The sequence below is a fragment of the Anser brachyrhynchus genome, assembly GCF_964034855.1.
Source record: "Anser brachyrhynchus genome assembly, chromosome: 1".
Taxonomy (NCBI): Eukaryota; Metazoa; Chordata; class Aves; order Anseriformes; family Anatidae; genus Anser; species Anser brachyrhynchus.
This window is the reverse complement of record NC_137694.1, coordinates 161,041,939-161,062,003: the sequence shown is the minus strand read 5'-3', so window position 1 is coordinate 161,062,003 and position 20,065 is coordinate 161,041,939. Positions and strand designations below refer to the sequence as shown.

The 20,065-nt window shown below is 39.8% G+C and overlaps 2 protein-coding genes across 5 annotated transcripts in view; one reads left to right on the top strand and one right to left on the bottom strand.

Moving 5' to 3' along the window:
* Positions 1–4,574, bottom strand: part of LOC308187765 (uncharacterized protein) — a gene marked incomplete at its 5' end in the record, with an annotated part of 171,558 nt that extends 166,984 nt beyond the window's left edge. The window contains one exon of the mRNA XM_080576083.1: positions 4,185–4,574. Coding sequence (XP_080432209.1) covers positions 4,185–4,574 — 390 coding nt within the window. The remainder of the gene's footprint in view (positions 1–4,184) is intronic.
* A 225-nt stretch (positions 4,575–4,799) lies between these two features.
* On the top strand, positions 4,800–19,803 carry SLITRK5 (SLIT and NTRK like family member 5). Of its 4 annotated transcripts, none has more exons than XM_080593455.1 (3): positions 4,800–5,153; positions 6,539–6,633; positions 7,633–19,803. In XM_080593455.1, the coding sequence occupies exon 3, from the start codon at positions 7,641–7,643 to the stop codon at positions 10,509–10,511; it is 2,871 nt and encodes a 956-aa protein (XP_080449581.1). In that variant the 5' UTR covers positions 4,800–5,153; positions 6,539–6,633; positions 7,633–7,640; the 3' UTR covers positions 10,512–19,803. The 4 variants fall into 4 exon arrangements, with proteins under 4 accessions (XP_080449581.1, XP_080449582.1, XP_080449580.1 ...); XM_080593454.1 differs by having other exon boundaries at positions 5,103–5,153; positions 6,428–6,633; XM_080593456.1 differs by lacking the exon at positions 6,539–6,633 and having other exon boundaries at positions 5,025–5,153.
* The last annotated feature ends 262 nt before the right edge of the window (positions 19,804–20,065 follow it).

Below are 20,065 nucleotides of genomic sequence, written 5' to 3'. Positions count from 1 at the left end.
TTGTAGATTGCATTATTCAATTTCTCATCATTCCTATCAGTCCAGGACAAAATAATATGTTTTGTGTTTATCGTAATATACATATATATACATACTAATTAAACTTATAAATATTCAAGTGTTAGAATATTGATGTTACAATATCTATAAATATTTAAATAGTATACACATACACACATATAAAGACAGTATATATCTATATATATGCATATAGTTTTTCCTTGTCTGACTACCTGGTTCTCCTCAGCAAGCCTTCCCTTTTTTTTTTTTTTTTTTTGTCTGCAAACTCTATCCAAACACACCCACCTCTGCAAACTCTATCCAAACACACTCACCTCTTCTCGAGTTCAAATACTTCCAGTCCTTACTTATGGACTTACAATTCTTGTTTTGATCCTTCCAGTACTCTAGGATATAATTTTTTTTTCTGATCCAGATGCTTGTTCCACACAGTACCAGGTATGTACTGCATGTACATGAATGATGACGTGATTTCTCTCCCCTTGCTCTTTCATTATCAACATTTACATATACAGTCTTAACAGGAACAGAGGCATTATATACATTACTTAGTCCATGCCTCATACATTTTTTCATGTTCACACCATCCTTTAACATGCGTTCTACTTCTTAGATTTTTCTTACTTGTCTTAAGAACTTCTATTTTTATATTTTTCAGTGCAAGATTTGGTTATACAAGGTTTCTGACTATTCTTGGTTTGCTTTTATACCTTCTAATTTCTGATGCAGATTTCTCCTTGCTAATCAATATATTTTTTTCCATACTTTAGATTTTCTTGAGAATCTGTTCAAGTTTTTATCTTCTGGGAATTCTTTTTCATCACTGTATTTTCCCCCACGTTTTAAATGTAAATATAAAATAATGTTTGTGCTTTTTTTTACATAACGTAATATCATGCCTTATCTGAATTTTAATTCTTGTGCTCCTCACTCAAGATTATCTCACTAATTTTTATTTTGTTTCTAAGTTTGCCTTCCTGAAACACTGGACTATAGTTTAAGAACTGCATTTTTTTCTGTCTTGCAGCTTCATATGAACTGGTAAAAACTCAAAATCAACTGACCTAAGATAACCTAGTTTTTTTTGGTTTTGTTTTTAATATATTATCAGTTTTTCCTGTGGATCCTATTTTTCATTAAAAGTAATATATCCTTGTTTTTCAATGTTTTTGTTTGTTTTTCATAAAGGAGCTATTCTCTGTCATGTTCAAATTCGTATTTTCCCCAATATCATCAGTTCAGTATTTTTTGTTGTTGTTATTTTGTTGTTGTTTATTTTTTTTCCTAATATTTGCCCATTGGAAATTACACAAATTGAAATAATTGCACAATGTCCATTTTTACTTTATTTCCTCCCCTAATATTTATAGGGATTATTATCCAGATCAAATCTGTTCAAAGAAATTTGTGATAGATTACATCCTCATGAAGCTTTTTTCCTACCCTTTCCTCCATGATTTTCAATCTCATCTTCACCATAAAATTTAATTTCTTTATTGCGCTGTTGCTTAACAATCTTTATTTCTTGAAAGTTTTTAATCCATTAAAATGAAATTATTCCACCACCTTTTTTTCTGTCTTTCCTAAACAATTTGTTTCCATCAGTTCCAATTTATTTCATTTATGACTTTGATATTTCTGTGTTTCTATTTTCACATAATGTCTGGTTCCGTGTGCTACATCAACTGTTCCTGCTACTCTTATTGACTGAATTACTGCAATAGGTCTACCGTAGTAGACCTTAAAAGTTGTTGTAGATATAATCTATGTATTCCTAATATTCTTTTATCTATCTATTCTGTTGTTCCAGTCTAGTTCACTTCTCTCCATTTGTATTTCATGTGAGGATTATAGAAGTAACGTCCAACTTTCCTCCTGAGTTTTTGAATACATTTTTTTAGGATCTTCTGGTTTAATGAGAAACAGATTAATAATTAAATTAGCAAAAGGCAGCACATTTCAATAGTAATAAAGACCTCATTATTTGAGGTTTGCTGTTCTTGTGCTCAGGTTTATAATGACAATTCTAGTTTAAATATTCAGATATAACTTTTCATTATAAGGAGTACTTTCAGGCTATGTAGACTCCATTCAAATAGCTGATTTCAATAAGGAATACAGAGCTGTGCTCTCATGCTACACATGCATATTGAAATAAATTTTCTGCAGTATTCTACCAAACTTTATGGTACTTTACATGAAGTATAATATTAATCATAATAAGAATGAATGGAAAAGCAGTATGATAGTTCTACAGTAATAACTACTTAAACCTCATGTGTGCTACTAAAATTATCTAACTGTCTAACAAGATGAAAGTAAGATTTTATTAAATCGGATTTTCTATTCATTATACTTTTTAATATCTCATTAGCACAGAACTAGAATAATGAAAATGAAACATATGTACAATACTCATTTTTACATGACATTTTTAACATTGTTTCAGGCTTACGAAAAGTAAACTTTTCCAAAAATGTTTTCATTGATATAGTTAAGTTTAGTCTAGCTACCAAGGTTATTTGAAATTGCTCGCTTTCTTATTAATAAAAAAGTATTAATGTCTACCTAATTTTGCGTGTAAGAGAAAAACAGGACAGAAATACAGACAGATGCTACATATATGACTGGCCCTAAAAATGAAAGCATATATGCATAAAATCCCATATATCCAAAACATAGAATTATGAATTCAAAACAAAAATGTTTTTCAAAAATAGTGAGTTCATAAAAAACTTCCACAAAAGAGCACTAGTTGCTACCTATGCATTCTTTTCATTTCACCTATTTTCATATATTTCAAGTAGAATAGTAAAGTCTTAAATAGTGATGGGGTGGGGGCTAAGGGAGAACAGAAGTGTCTAGTATGCTTTTGATTTTTTTTTTTTTCCCTGACTAAACATTGCATCTTGGTGCTCAATCTAAAGCCATTTAAAATGTTCCACTGAGTCAATTGGTTTTGCATCAGAACAGGAATTTCACAGATTCTTTAAAAACACAAGTAGGTATTTTGTCCCACTGAGAAACTTTCCAAAAACTTCTGCAAGAACGGGAGTAAATACCTGATAACATCTAAATGAACAAGAATGGTTCATATAAGAACCAAGGTGCCATTTGATTTATATAAGACCATATTGTCTTTAATGCAAATACCAGGTCCTGCTTGTTTCAGGCCCAAAGAAAAAGGATTAGAGTCATACTGCTTTTACATTTACAGAGAAGAACACACCTTTTGAGGAAGGCTGAACGTTGCGGGAAAAGTGATTATTTACACTATGTCTTTTGCACATTTGGATGTTAAGACACAAGTTGCCATAGGTGTGCTGAAGATGTAGATGTGATGAATTCTCATAGGGTATGATGCGTCTTCTTCTTCCTTCTGCAATGCCTAGACTCACACAGGAGTCCATGAAGGCACAACTGTATCTTCGCACTGCATTTGATGCATAATTGTATGCATAATACTGATGATTTAAGTACTGAAATGTGCACAGCACGAAGAGTAATAAATACACAGAGGCAAATGTGGACATCTTTGTATATATGCAGTTAAATATACTTTTTTTCTTTTTTTAAGATCAGCCAAACACCTACCTTTCCAAGAAATAAACGTAGAGCTAAACTTAATCACCAATGCCACATCGAGTTTTGTACAAGGAAAAAAATAAAAAAAAAAGTAAAAAAAAATTAAAAAGCTCCATGTGTGCTAGCCAAACAGAATAACCAACCGCAGTTCTCCCAGCCGGTGAGGGAGAAAGGCAGTCAGCACAGTGATGCCTCTCCCCTCCGCGGCCACCGCCCCCCGGCGGCAGGGCAGTCCCCCCGCGGAGCCCTTGCGCGGCACCGCCCGCCCCGCGGAGCCCCCGGCGGCGCTGCACTGCCACCTGGCGGCAGCGGGAGAAGCCGCACCGCACAGCTCCGCTCAGCACCGCACCGCGGCCAACCGGAAGGGGCCCGGGGATGGCCCCCGGCTTCCAACCGCTGTGCGGGGAGCGGTCCGGGCACGGACCGGGGCACGTCCCCGGACTCGCTGCGTTGTCACTGCTGCATCCCGCGGCTCGGGTTGGCGGGGGGAGGGGGGGGGGCAACGCGCGCGGCCCCCACAAGCCCCCCAGCCCCAGCTGCAGAAGACGCGCGCTACCAAACCCGCTGCGTCCCCTCACCGCGGCCACCCGGTCCCCCGGCGGAGGTTCCTGCACGTTCCCCAGGGGCAGCGGCTCCGCTCCGCGGTCAGCGAGCGCTGCTGGAGGACGGGGAGTGGGCAGCATCGCCGCCGGGACGCGGGACCCCGTCCTGAGGGGCTGGGGTCGCGCTGTGGGGGGCGGCGGCGGCGAGCGCGAAAAGTTGCCCGGTGCCGCGGGCGGCAGCGGGACCGCGCCGGGGGCGGCGGCGCGGCGGTTGTATAGGCATGTGTGCGTGTGCGCGCCCCTCCGTGCGTGTGCGCTCTGCGGGACCGCGCTGGCGGCGTGCGCGGCGCTGAGCGCCCACCGCGCTCTCAGCCAGGGACACCCCCTCCCTTCCCATCCCATCCCCCCCCCGGTTTCCCCCTCCATCCCCGGGCCGCATTCTTCCCCCCGAGCCCCCGTCCCTCCCTCCCGCACCCCCCTCCCCTCACCCCCCGCCGCCTCTCTCCTCCTCCCCGCGGCGCCCCGCACCCCCCTCCCCACGCAGCCCCCACCCGACGCCGCCCCGCCTTTCCCCCCCCCCCCCCCCCATACCACCCCCCATCCTTTCCCCAATTTTCCCCTGCCGCTGCGCTCTGCCGGCCGCCCCCTCCCGCCCCGCGGGGGCGCGCGCCGGAGCGCGCGGGCGCGGGCGGGCGCGCCGCCGCGGCTGCCCGGGCACGAGCCCACCCGCGCGTGCAGGGTGTCTGTGTGTGAGTGTGTGTACACGCGTGTGTGTGCGTGTGTGTGTGTGTGTGTGCACGCGTGTGCGCGCGCCCCTGTGCGAGCGCCGGTGCCTCGGCGCCGCCCGGCCGCGGGGTGCTGTTTGCGTTTCTCACCGAAGCCTTCCCCGGCCGCAAAAAATCCTCCTCGGCTTCCTCGTCCTCCGTCGCCGCCGCCGCCCCCGCGCACTGAACAGGCGCCTTCATGGGCTGCCACCATGCTTGGGCCCTGGGGATTTCGGGAGAAGTAAGTACCAGGGTTGACTTTTCTCGCGCTCTCTTTTCTTCCTCTCTTCCTTCTCCCCCTTCCACCCCTCCACCCCCCCCCGCCCCTTCCCACCGGGTCTTTCCTTGCTGTTGCTTCCCCCCTCCCCAACCTCTCCTCCGCCCCCCTTCCCCCCCCTCCCCCCCCAAGCCATTTCTCCCAATTCTGGGTGCTGCTCGGCTGGGTGGCAGTGTCCGGCTGGGGCCGCTTGCTTGCTGCTGCTGTCGGCGGTACTGAAAGCTGCTGCTTCGAGCCGGATATGCAGTGCGGTAATCTGAGGGATGAACTCTTTGAGGGAAAAAGCACATACACGCACACGAGAAAAATCCCCATACAACCCCTTTCCCCCCCCTCTCCCAGTATGAACCTCTGTAGGGAGCTGGCGAACAGCAGCATGCAGTCATCACACAGGGGTTTCCAGGGCGGGATTGCAACCTTGCATATAGCCAGCTACAACTTTATTTTCTCTACCTCCCATCCCCCCCCCCCCCCTTTTTTTTTCAGAGAAAGGAGGCGGGAGGGAAGATTGTATTTGCCTCCTTTGCTAACCATAATTGAATTAAAGTTGTAAAATGCCTGGGAGTTTAACACTGACTGGGCAGGTTTTCAATAGCATTTTTTTTTTTCCCTCTGAAGATCTGTCGGTTAATGGATGAATGGATCTGATCGAGCTGAGAAAGAATATGCTAGAGACATGCCTTTGAGTAAGATTTTTGCTGCCTTTTTGCAGTGAAGCCTTTTGGTTTGAGTAATTCCGATCCAGTTGACGTCTGGTCAGAATTAGAGAGATTCGCCGAGACTTCCGATTTCTTGCTGCATGACTGCCTTTGCTGCAAGTGCCAAATTTGCAGCCTTGAACCTGATGCCACAGGAGATGTCTTGCAGTGCTGAGACTTGCCGGTTTTTAGGATGCGTTCCTCCAAACCAGAGTCGTGGCATGAGGATTGGAGCTCTGAGGTGGGCGATAGAAAATGCAAGCCTGCTCCAAACCCCTAGCATTTAAGCCCGGATGATTTATTTGCTTTCCCCTACCAGCACACACAATGCATATATTTTCCTTATTCACATTGCTTTTAGGCTAGTAGAAGTAAAAGAAAGCCACAAGGAGTCAGAAAGACTGCAAGAAGGAATGGAAATGAGATTTGTTTCCGACCAGATGAAATTTGGGTGTTAAATCACTGACGCCGGTCAGTGGTAGGGGTTTCCCCCCACCCCCCACTGGCTTTTAATCAGCCTGGGTGTCTTCTCCCCTAAAGGATGGAGAGTACTGACAGCCATCGCTGCTTATAATCAGTAACTCTGATGCTTGGAGTGTTGGCGATGAGATATTTCCATGAGACCTATTTAGATCTCTCCACTTCTACCAGGCTAGTTTTGCAGAATGTTGGGAATAAGCGGTATGTCAGATATGGCTGAGACTCCGAAGATGATCCACATGCTTTACATTTTTCACAAATTTTGGGTGAGTGGTTAAAACATTTCCTCTAAGAGTGAGTGTGTGTGTGTGTGGCTGTGTGTGTAAGACCTCTGCCTGATATTCATCACTTACATTGTATATAACTCGATTCCAATCAATTAAGAAGGATTACTTATGTAAAGATACAAAATTTCTCTCACTCCACAGCTTTTAAGTGCTCTGAGTAGGAGGCTAATGTATTTAATTTTATTACCGAAGAATTCTGCCACAAAAGTCCTCTATGGTGTGTGTGTGTGTGTGTGTGTGTGGCCGTGGCTGTGTGGCTGCCTGTGGATGTGTGCGGATGGGTGTGTGCCTGTGTGCATGCATGCTTTGTAAATGTATAGATAAAAATAATCACATAAAAGAGTTTTAAGAAATAGGTTATTTGGAGAAACTGTCAGTACCCTGTCTGTTGCATTAAGCTGCTGTTTTCAGCACTGGGCATTTTTCTTTGGCTTCCTACCATGTCTTTTCCACCACTGGTTAAAAATCAAGGTAGCACTTTGGCTCTGTTAAAATAGGGAAAGACCTTAGTGCGCTGTTCACTGAGGAGGTTCTGAAGGGAAGGGGGAGCTGGGTAATAGGGGAGGTGGGAAACCTTGTAAAATGGTGCTTCTTTTCTCTTAAATTAGAACCGTGAAACTGAACTGACAGCCATTTTATGTATATTTATGGGGCTTGTTGTGAAAAAGAAATCCATTTAAACATTGAAATGTACCACATATGAATAGAACTAGAACAATTCCTACTGCGATCTCACCTTTTTAAACACCGCAGGCATTTGACTCACTAGGAGTTGCCCATCAACCTTCTAATCAATGCATGTCATCCAGTTTTCAGAAGTGTGGGAATTAGAAGTGACAGGAGGATTTTTTTGTTTGTTTGATTACCAGTCCATTCTCCAGTCCACTGAAGATATATATAAACTTTGTGTCCGCTGTAAATTTTACAGGGTTATGCTATTATGTTGCTTTCTTTTTTTTTTTCTCCTTACCCTTACAGGAAATAAAATGTACGCTTGCTGCTCCACAGTAACTTTGGAACAGGACCTCAACAAAAAAATGCATATCTGGATACTGCAGACGATCGTGTTTGCTTTAACATCGCTAGTCCTTTCGTGGGCAGAAAGCATCGAGTATTATGGGGAAATCTGTGATAATGCGTGTCCTTGTGAGGAGAAGGACAGCATCCTAACAGTGAGCTGTGAAAACAGAGGGATCATCAGCCTTTTTGAGATCAGTCCACCAAGGTTCCCTGTCTACCACCTCTTGTTGTCTGGGAATCTTTTGAACAGGCTGTACCCAAACCAATTTGTTAATTACACAGGGGCTTCGATTTTGCATCTAGGGAGCAATGACATACAAGACATCGAAACAGGGGCCTTTCATGGTCTGAGAGGCTTAAGGAGGCTACACTTGAATAATAACAAGCTGGAACTTCTACGGGACGACACTTTCCTTGGTCTAGAGAGTTTGGAATACCTACAGGTTGATTATAATTATATTAGCGTCATTGAACCTAATGCCTTCAGCAAACTGCATTTGCTGCAGGTGCTGATTCTCAATGATAACCTCCTCTCCAGTTTGCCCAACAACCTTTTTCGTTTTGTGCCCTTAACTCACCTGGACCTGAGGGGTAACCGGCTGAAGCTGTTGCCCTATGTGGGCCTTTTGCAGCACATGGATAAAGTGGTGGAGCTGCAGCTGGAGGAAAACCCCTGGAATTGTTCTTGTGAGTTGATTGCTCTAAAGGATTGGCTAGACAGTATCTCCTACTCTGCACTGGTGGGAGATGTGGTTTGTGAGACCCCTTTCCGCTTGCATGGTCGAGATTTGGATGAAGTTTCCAAGCAGGAGCTTTGCCCCAGGAGACTCATCTCGGATTACGAAATGAGACCACAGACACCACTGAGCACCACAGGGTATTTCCACACCACCCCAGCCTCGGTCAACTCCGTGGCCACTTCTTCTTCAGCTGTTTACAAATCCCCCTTGAAGCCCCCCAAAGGGACTCGCCAACCCAACAAGACAAGGGTGCGACCCACCTCCCGTCTGCCCTCAAAAGACCTGGGATACAGCAACTATGGACCCAGCATTGCCTACCAGACCAAATCCCCGGTGCCTTTGGAATGTCCCACTGCCTGCACTTGCAACTTGCAGATTTCTGACCTGGGCCTCAATGTCAATTGTCAGGAGAGGAAGATTGAGAGCATTTCTGAGCTACAGCCCAAACCCTATAATCCTAAGAAGATGTATCTGACAGAAAACTACATCACTCTGGTACGCAGGGCAGATTTTCTGGATGCCACCGGGCTGGATTTACTGCACCTGGGCAATAATCGGATCTCGGTCATTCAGGACCGGGCTTTTGGGGATTTAACTAATTTGCGAAGGCTGTACTTAAACGGGAACCGTATCGAGCGGCTTAGCCCACAGCTGTTCTACGGGCTGCAAAGCCTGCAGTACCTTTTCCTGCAGTACAATGTCATCCGGGAGATAGAGGCAGGCACCTTTGAACCCGTCCCCAACCTTCAACTCTTGTTTTTGAACAACAATCTTCTGAGATCTTTGCCTGGGAACATTTTTTCTGGTCTCTCCCTCTACAGGCTGAGCCTGCGGAGCAACCACTTCTCCTACCTGCCAGTGAGCGGGGTGCTGGACCAGTTGAAATCCCTGCTGCAGATCGACCTGCACGAGAACCCCTGGGACTGCACCTGCGACGTGGTAGGCATGAAACTCTGGCTGGAGCAGCTCAACACCGGCGTCCTGGTGGACCAGGTGATCTGCGAGTCCCCGAAGAAGTTCGCCCAGAGCGACATGCGAGCCGTCCGGGCGGAGCTGCTGTGCCCCGACTACTCGGACATCGTCGTCTCCACGCCCACGCCGTCCCCGGGCCAGCTCCCGGCCAGGACCACCCCCTCCTCCTCCACCGTGCGCCTCAACGGCACGGCGGCGGCGGGCGGCTCCACGCCTGCGGGGGGCGGCGGCGGCGGCGGCTCTTCGGTGCCGCTCTCGGTGCTGATCCTCAGCCTGCTGCTGGTCTTCATCATGTCGGTCTTCGTGGCGGCGGGGCTCTTCGTGCTGGTGATGAAGCGGCGCAAGAAGGGCCAGGGTGACCACGCCAGCGCCAACAACTCCGACGTGAGCTCCTTCAACATGCAGTACAGCGTCTACAGCGGCGCCCACCACCACCACCCGCACCTCCAGCAGCACCCGCCCCACCGCGGCGGCGGCGGCGGGGGTGGCGCGGCGCTGCCCAAGGTGAAGACCCCCGCCGGGCACGTCTACGAGTACATCCCGCACCCCCTGGGCCACATGTGCAAAAACCCCATCTACCGCTCCCGGGAGGGCAACGCGGGCGAGGATTACAAAGACCTCCACGAGCTCAAGGTCACCTACAGCAGCCACCCCCTGCAAGCCGGGGGGGGCGCCCAGCCTCCCCCGCCGCCTCCACCGCCGCCGGCGCCCGGCGGGGAGGATGCGCCCGGGCGCAGCCCCGCGTACAGCGTGAGCACCATCGAGCCGCGGGAGGAGCTGCTCTCCCCGGTGCAAGACGCCGATCGCTTTTACAGGGGCATTTTGGAGCCCGACAAACACTCCTCCTCCTCCACGCTGGGCACAGCCGGCTCCACCCTCGCCGACTACCCCAAGCTACCCGCCGCCTACACCTGTTCCCCCAACTATGACCTTAGGCGTGCTCACCAGTACTTGCACCCGGGGCCGGGGGACAGCAGGCTCCGGGAGACGGTGCTCTACAGCCCCCCGAGTACTGTCTATGTAGAGCCCAACAGGAACGAGTACCTGGAGCTAAAAGCAAAACTAAACGCAGAGCCGGACTACCTCGAAGTGCTGGAAAAACAGACCACATTCAGCCAGTTCTGAGAAACAGTGCTCCTCCCCTTCCCCCGCCAACCACAGCAGCTCTTTCTCTAGAGTATTTGTATTTAATAACCACATGCAAAACAAAGAAACATAAATGCTGACCTCCCCATGCCCCACCTCACCCCCCTCTTTTTTCCCCCTTAAATTCATTTTATTGTAGGGTGAAGTGCCTTGGCACGGGATTTTTCAGCTTTTGGGAATGATTCTGAAAGGGTGTGCTGTTTATTTTATTTAATTTTCGGCTGCCTTTATTTTTTTTTATTTTTTATTTTTTTTTTTGTTACTTTGGAAGTAGGAAACCACCTATTATGTAAACTGGGCACAACACTGGCATTGTGCATGAGCCTGTGTGCTTGGGGAAGGTGGCAGGAGGGTCTTGTCAGGTCATATTGTACAGGTCATACTTTGTCAAGTACAAAAGTCATGGTCCTTTTTTTTTTGTCTTTTTTGTTTTCTTTTCTTTTCTTTTCTTTTGAACCGACATTGTTTAATTTTATTTTCTTTCTGGTTATGTACAGTGCACATTTTCCCCTTTTAGCCATGTTAGTCATGGGTGAGTTTAAATGGCTTTTATGGAGAGATTAGCACACCCCGACTTTAATACAAGGTTTCCTTTTTTTAAGGATGTGTTTGTATGCTTTCAGGACTTTTGAATTAAAAAAAATATATATATTATGATCTTTAAAAGGATCAGTGTAGATGTGGACAAATCATTAAAGAGTGCAGAGATATATGATCCATAACTGGTTAGTGAAAATAACTTATTGATGAAATATAAAAAAAATATTTTATTGTAGCACCTATTTTTATATGCACATTAGCATTTCTCTTTCCTTCACTATTTTAGGACCTAATCCTGCAAATTCTTACTCACTTGAGTATCTTTACTTGTGAAAGAAGTCCCATCTTAGACCTTCATCCTGCAGGCACTTAAGCACATGAACCACTGTAATCGTGTGTGTAGCCCTGCAGAGCATTAATATACTCATTGAGCAAAGTTAGTCAAATGACCAAAAGATTGTAAGATTAGGACAGAGGATGCAGAATTATTCTTACAAGCGAAATTACTGGGACATTTAAATGTTTTTTTTTATTATTATTTTTTTTCAGGATGGGTTCCAAAGTCTACAGATGCTCTGAAGTGTTGCACTACATTGAGAGCTGCTTTTTTTTTTTTTTTTTTTTTCCTCAAAGCCAATGCACTATCAGGATAACCTTATAAATCATTATACATAATTCCAATTAAGACCAAATCTTAACAGACAATCTAAGACATATAATCTGTTCACAATAGGAAAAAATAATGTTTCTTTATGCTAAAATACACCTTTTAGCAACTTCCTGCTCAGGCATCTAGCTGGGCAAGCTAGTGAGGGACATGTAGTAGGCATTCATTTTAGCAGGAAAAAAATGCTTTGGTTTTATCAGTATTCTTTCTCTTTTTTTGTTGTTCCCTCTTTTTTTCCGTCTTTCTTTCTTTCTTTCTTTCTTTCTTTCTTTCTTTCTTTCTTTCTTTCTTTCTTTCATTCATTCATTAGTTAACTAAAATATAATGATTTGATAGTGGTTGTAGCCAGTTTCTGATTGCTTAGTATGGACCCTCATGTTTACTGGCATTTCAAAAGATCAAATGATGGACTGTACACATCTATTTACCATATCTTTACCCCTTTGGGCAGCAGGCAATGGCAAGTATATTGATAAACACAGCATCACTGTAAGATGGGACAACTGATGTCTCTCGTATGTATCCCAGCACATGTGATTTTTTAATAGTTTCTGAATAAACACTTGATAAATGTTTCCAATGTGAGAATATGAAATAATGATTATCTGAATTTTAAAATTTCTTGCCAAAATCATCAGTTTATTTGTTGGTTTCTCTTTACTAGCAATTATGCTTCATCAGAAAGTCATAACATTTTTAGGCATCATATAATGTGTTCTTTATCTCTAAAACACAATATACGGTCATTACTAGCATACATAACATGAGTCAGAACAACACATAAATACACGTTTCACCAGCATATTGAGTAGGATAGTTTTGTATTTACATTTTGCTTCCTTGATAAAGTGGTCTTCAATATATGGAACAGGGTATATTTCACATGGGATTTTCTCTTTCTTGATGAGGTTATCATGTTTGGTATTGTTTGCAGAGCTGATCACTAGTACATCTCTTATTGCAAAAGGGTTCTGTTCTGTTATGCTTTTGCTATCCATGTGCAGTATGTCACTTTTCACAAAAAAAAAGCTATATAACTGGTCCATTGGAATTCAAGATAAATGTTTTGTTGGCATGTGTTCTTTCCTCTCTATAGCACCAACACAGAGCAAAAGAAAAAAATAATAAAAAAAAAGAAAGAAAGAAAACCAAAACCAACCAAACAAAAAACCCACGTGACTGTATTTAACTTGGACAGTTTAGTTTGTGGAGTGTTATTTCAGTTTGAAGTGCAGATAGAGAGAGTGTTCTTTTTCCACGAGAGAAATAACCTATCTATTCTCTGTATTGCTCTTTATTTCCTGCAGATTTCTCATTGACACTAGTGAGAAGTGCGGGTACTGCTACCTGAGGTGCAGTTCTGGAACCCTAATTTAGAATTACCTCCTTTCTAACTATTGCTGAAACCACTGTCCTGGTTCTCCTTTCATTTAAACTCAGTAGACGCCTACTGTTGCTAAATGGGTATAACTAAGGAAATTTTCAGCCTCACTGGCTTTGTCATTCAGTAAGAGGAAGGAAGGCTTACTCAATAAGAACTGAATGAGAAATTCCTGCAAACAGTGTGCAGCCTTTCATATGTATATGTATTTTTTTCTCTATGGGTCTAAACTTATAAACAGGAGTTTGCATGGGAGTCAACAGAAATGTAGGATTAGGTTCTTAGTGTGAAAGGTACATTTTACATGGCATTCTGCCACAAAGAGGCAGCATCCACAAATGAGTAAATGAACAGGAATTGCTTGAATTTATAATAAATCGCCAATAACAATTCCTCAGCAGTCTCTTTATGCTTGCATTCTGATGTTGCTATTTCTGAAGCTGGTAGTACTGTTGCTTCCACATTTTCTAAATATATTTAATAACAGATTTTGATTTTTTTTTTCCTTAGGATCTATATGAAAATCAGAACAATTCATTTAAATTCTTTCAATTTCTCATCTTCAGTAGAAAAAAATATATTCTTAGTTCCATTAATGGAGAAAGAAAGATCCTTAAATTACCTTCAGAAAGTGCATTCTTGAAGACAAATTCTTAAAAAAAGATGCAGAGTGTAAAATAATATTCTTCAGTCCATAATTATCCTGCAATACACCTGAAAGGGCTATTTGTGAATGAGGACTTTAATGGAAGTAGGATTTCCCACTCAATGGCTACAATGATGTATCATCTATGGAAAATTATAGTAAGAAAAAGTAGATGGAAATGTCACTTGACAAAAGATGTGCTTTTGACTTGAAAATACAGAATAAGTGTTTTTTTGTTTGTTTTGTCTGTTTAAGAAAAAGTGTTGTATATGAATATGTCTCTGCTTTGTTAGCAAGATCAATGAAAGCTGAATGATGATCTGCTGGTTAGTGCTGACCAAAGGGGTAAAAGTGTCAGAAGTAAAAAAATATTTATCCCTATTTTAAGAATTCTAAATACTATTTTAGCTTGTTTTGGGCTTGTTTTCAGACTGTTTTAGTCTGGTTGTCAGACTGATTTATTTATTTATTTATTTATTTTGATGAGTAATATTGAGCTTACTGAATCACTCATATGGCCTCACTTTTTTTTTTTTCCCAAAAGTGCATGCAATTCTATAATAAAAATGAAAAAAGGTGGAAAAGAATCCTGATTTCTCAATGTAATTACTAGAATCAAAACATGGACCATGGTAATATAGAATATTTAAGCTTATCAAGTAAAAGAGAAATTCTTTGTACTTTCTGTTGCTTTTCAGTATTGTACCAATTCAATGCCCTAAATATTTATGGTGAGTTTAAGGGTGAGATTCTTCTTTCTCTCTGACAGTCTAACATAATTTCAGCTTCCAGTTTTATACCTCTAGGGCCCAAATTCTCTCACTTTTTTTTTTTCATCCCATTATTTTATTGGTCACTTAAGTTTGTCAAAACATGTACAGATGATTCTGTATACTGCAGTGTTTAATTTCTGAATATTTTCCTGTGTTTTCATTTTTTTCTATAACGTAGCTAATTCTTAGGAGCATTCCTTTACACATTAGATGTAGTGGTACCTTTTCTCATATCACATAATAACTTAAGTATTAAAGTAATATAACAAAAATAATATTAAAATATCATTAATTAAGAGCCTCTGGCACATAGAAAACACATCTAAGAAAACATATCTGAAAAGTCACTAACAGATAATCATGGTTGGTGGTAAAATATCAAGGTAATATCCAAGTTCTGCTGGTTGCTTAGACATATTTGAGCTGGAGCTCAAATGTGACCAGTGTGTTGTGTGTTTCTTACAGAAACTTAAAAGTCTTCTTAATGCATATGGTTCCCACTCAGGGGCAGTCTGTTAAGGCAAATCCTGAAGGAGCTGGCTTGATGACAGGGTAAATAACAGCTTCTTCATTTTTAGAGGGAAGGTTCTTTATATTACCTGGTGTCTCTGGGGATACTGAATAGCCTTTCATGTGAGTAAAAACTGGCATACTGAAATGCAGCATCTCCAAAACAGCCCTCAGAGAAGGGTGCCAGAATCTTTGGTTGTCTCATGCAGAACCGAGAATGATATTGGCGCTACTGGCATTAAGAAGAAAAATGAAGGGAGAAGAGAGAGAATGGCAGACAATTCCATAGCCGTCAGCCTTCAAATGGTCTTAACGCTTGTATTGATTATTTGATTGTAGGGAACTTGTACCTCCTTTCTGCAACATCTGTTTATTCTGGAGAATGTAGAACCTCAAGCCAAAGAGTGACAACTGGGTGGAGATGTAGACGAGTGAGGTGGTTGTGTGAGAAGGGTGGGCAGAATAGCAGCACTATGAACGAGGCAGCCACTTGTTCTTTTGAATAATTTCCCAAATCTTCTAAGAAAATTTGCAATGTGCTCTGCTGGAATGAAAGCATATTAATCTCCTTGCAGTCAAGCAATACTACATTTTGGATTTGTCTTTATCCGTCTATGTATAAATACTATCCTAATATATATATATCACCACGCTTTACAATTTATATTATTTTCTTACATTTCATTATTCAGCTACATTTCAGAGTAACTAGTAGTATGATAATACTCCAGAAATACTATGCACAGTTATCTTTTTGAATATTTTTTTATTCTTAAAGCACTGAACAGAACAGAGTTAGGAAGCACAAAGAAATGCATTTAGGTCGTAGGAACCAGAGGCGTTTAATGCACTGAATATACAAAGAAATAAAGTGTAATGAAGTTTGTAATCAAATGGTTATCAAATTAACTATTTAACTTACAGCTAATGGGCCATATTTTGCTTCTAGTTGTATAAAACTGGATTCCATTGACTTGTCGAAGTTAAAAAACATTTACCTTGCTCTTGTGAGTTGGGCTTTATGTCATTGAAGTAGGCCATTCTCTTAGCATTATTCTTTTGTAAATGGAAAAATTTGAATACAGTAGTCATAAACATTTGCAGTACTAATGCCTACCCCCAAAATGAATTACATCTATTTCCAATCTGCTGACAAATTAACTGAACATTAATATGGTATATCACTGTAAAATTTAACTCAGAACCATAGTGTCCTGATTATGTGGGGAAGTTCAGTTTACATATATGTATGTAGCCCTTGAGCATGATGGATGAAATGAAGTGACAACGTTTTATTTAATTCTGTGGGCTTGGTACTCAAACCTTGAATTAGGTTTGATAAAAATTGTTTTTCATGTCATGTTTTGTTTGTTTGTTTATTTGTTTATATTTTTCACTCATTGAGCATATCACCATTTTTACTGTAGTTGTGCAGCCTTATATTTACAATGTATTTAAGTTTTGCAGAAAACAATACACGACGTCAAAACTAAATGAAGATTTTTATTTTTATTCTTTCTGCTTGGACACATTTTTAACTGTTATATATCATAACATTGTTTGGGGTGACCTTCCAAAAACAGTGGGTAAGATAGAATTGAAATAATAAATGTCTAGTTTAATATGTCATGTAATAAAACATTTTCTTATGATTTCAAAAATATATCTGATTTTGTGAACGTTAGATTATCAGTACATTCTGTTAAATTTGTAGTGATACTGTGACAAAAAAAAAAAAGTTCATATTCCTGTTTGGGAAAGGGGACAAATATTGTTGTTGTCAGAGAAATCATATTAGCTTTAATCAAAATTGCATTTTAAAAAATGACTAAGTTAAGATATCTTAAAGTAAAGCTTGAAAAGTGAAAATCTAGTTTTCTAATTAAGGAAAACAGAATTTAATTACCAAGATGATTAATATTTTAATTCTACCATCTGCATACTAAAAAAGAAATGCATATATGTATGTATAGATACAAAAGTGTATGCATATGTATATATACGTGTATGTATGCATACACATATCTATCTATATTTCATTAGTTAACATCATCTTTATCATGATGTAAGAATATTTCCATATGTCTTTTGAAAGCTTTTAAGCCTGGAATGAAGCACAGGGTAGACTGCTATATTCTCAAAATTACAAAAATGTCACTTTAGCCGTAAAAGACCGTGACTTGTCTGATATAGTAATATAAATGTTGATTTGGTATTACTAGAAAGAAATGATCAGGCCCAAATCCAGTTTGCAACTGTCTGAATATAGAGTGAGGGAAATTGATATTCCTGCATCTTAAAAATCCACTTTTTACATTTGAAGCAGTGTCACATAATGAGTGGTGGAAATTTAAATCTGCTATAATTTCATTACAATAATAGCAATTAATTTGTCCAATCAAGTGGATAACACATGACAAATGTATCTGTGAAAATGAAAACAGTCCTTACAAATATTAGATATCTGATTTCAGCTTTAAAATAATAAATACATAACTGCGTTTAATTATGAAATAATCATTGCAGACAAAGATTTGCTCCTGTGTAAATGCTGATCTTAGGTGAAATATTCAGTTTTTTACTTGCAAGTATAGTAAAGCTGTTATTCCTATAGCAGTTGTTTTCAAATAAAATTAAAGCAGGGTTGTTCACAGTATTAATACTCTTCAGATATGATACATTTTTCTCATTGTATATTCTATTTTAAAATTTATAAAATTAAACATTTTAAATGCAATTTCAGGTTGAGTTTTTTTTAGTTGAATCAATTCTATCATTGATTTTTTTTTCAAAAAATAATTAATAATCCAATTTTAAACAGTTTTACAAAGTTTTTTTTTTTTTTTTTTTTAAGTCATTCATTCATAGAACTACTTATCAATGATATAATGATGTGGTTCCATGAGTTTATTTATAGTTACATAAGATATTGAACATTCTGTTATATTTTATCTGATAATATATATCAAAAACAAATACTGATAGGCTATGGTATGGTTCACATTAATATCAAAATTCAAGCGTATGTATGTCTATTTTCAAATTTATAAGAAATGCCTATATTAAGATCAAATAACTCAAGACATACACTTCACACTTTCAAAGAATGAATGTTCTGATGAGTCTTTCCCTCCTAAGTATAAAAATCTTGTTTGGGTATGATGAAAAATGCATCAAAGGAAAAAAAATGACTATTCAGTGTATTTGATGTTTTTGAGGTAAATGAAAATCCCCCCCCCCCCCTTTAAAAAAAATGCTGCAAATGAATTTCAAATCTTTTATCTGTTATAACATCTCAATCAGTTATAACAATTCAATGATTTATAACTTTGAGTATTTCTATAGGTTATTGTCTATGGTGATTAAAATATGCTTGGTCTTTCTAAGGGTGGATATTTTTAGTTTATCTACATCCAAAAATAACATGCAATGTAATCAGTTCTCATTGTGGAAAATATTTTAAAATGCTCTATATTGACGACTTCATAAAATTTATAATATTAATGTTTCAAAAACATTGTAACTGTATAAATTGGACTTAACAGCTGAGCATTTTCCATTTTATTTTTCTGTTTTCTTGTCTTTTTTTTTCCTACTCATCACTCATAATCAAACTACATTCCTTTGTTTTGTAGTCTGCTTTTTATTTATATTGTGCATGGATCACAATCGTCTGCAAAAGGATCTAAGCTATTGTTCTCAAGTATGTATATTTTCTTTTAAGGAAAAAATATTAGACTCTTTGTATAGATATTGATTTTCTAAGCAGAAAATGGTCTCCCCTCCCTCCCTCTCAATTTTTACACTGGGAGGCAGTGAAGAGGCATGTGTGTTTCTCCATGTAGCTCTGATAGCTGGAGTAATACCATAAGCAAAATCCTCATCAGTGTGACTAGAAATGATGTTTTAGGTAGAATTTTTGTTGTTGTTGTTGTTTATTATTATTATATTTTTTAAATTCTACTTGTAGCATCATTGCTGTAAACCTGTAATATGCATACATAAATATAGTAACATGCATACATAAATATAGTTATATGTATTTATGTTTGGGCACCAATGAAGAATGAACCTTTTCTTTTTTCTTTTTTCTTTTTTTTTAAATGCACCTTGTCTCAAGAAAAGAAACTGTTTTATAAATAGGCAATGTTTATATAGTGATATTTATTTTTTTCCGCACAGTAATTTAAGTGGTAAATCAATATCTATTGATTAATATCTAGAGATATAAAGCTGTAGACCTCATCAATAATTTTTAATCAGGTCTGAAATATTTATTTTTACCTTTTTGGCATAACAGGTAATAACTACCAAAAAAATAAGTGACAAGGTACCATAATATCATATTGAATATTAAAATCTATTAGATTTATTGTGTGATATATTAATTAAAAATTCTACTAATGCCTATTGTACTAAATTGTACATCAACTCTTCCTTAGCATTTTCCCTAAAGAATAAGTTGCTACTCTTTTGAGAAAAGTTGTTTCTGTAATATGAAAAGTAGTTAAGATAATCATTCTAAATTCAGCAGTTTTTAGAAATAGCATAGGCTGTATTTATATTGGTTAATATTTTTTCATCCATACATGAGTTTTGATACTGAATGTGTTCCATAATCTTCAGTATACTTTAGACACTGAATGTTTTCTGTAATTGAATATTTCTTAAGAATTATCTGATTACAAACAAGTTTTGTTAGATTTGGTTAGGATCAGAGGTTTAATTATGAAAAAAGAAAAAAAAAAAAGAAAGCATCCTCTCATCATTTTGTTTTCATAATATTTATCTAGATCTCTCACCAATTAATTGGATTTTTAAAATGGTAAGACACTAATTTCACCTCATTTACTCTTTAAATGTTTGAGAATTAGTTACTAATCTAAGTAATCATTGATAGTGAAATAAGAATTCCCCGATTTGGCCTGATCAATACTATATCAGTTCAAATTACTTACTCAGTGAAATTATTTTTCTTTTATGTTTGCCTTATACCTAGTTACCCTTACTTCCTGC

Bases quoted from the DNA above. Each gene is read 5' to 3' on its own strand.
- SLITRK5 (XM_080593455.1), top strand. From the start codon at position 7,641: ATGTACGCTTGCTGCTCCACAGTAACTTTGGAACAGGACCTCAACAAA.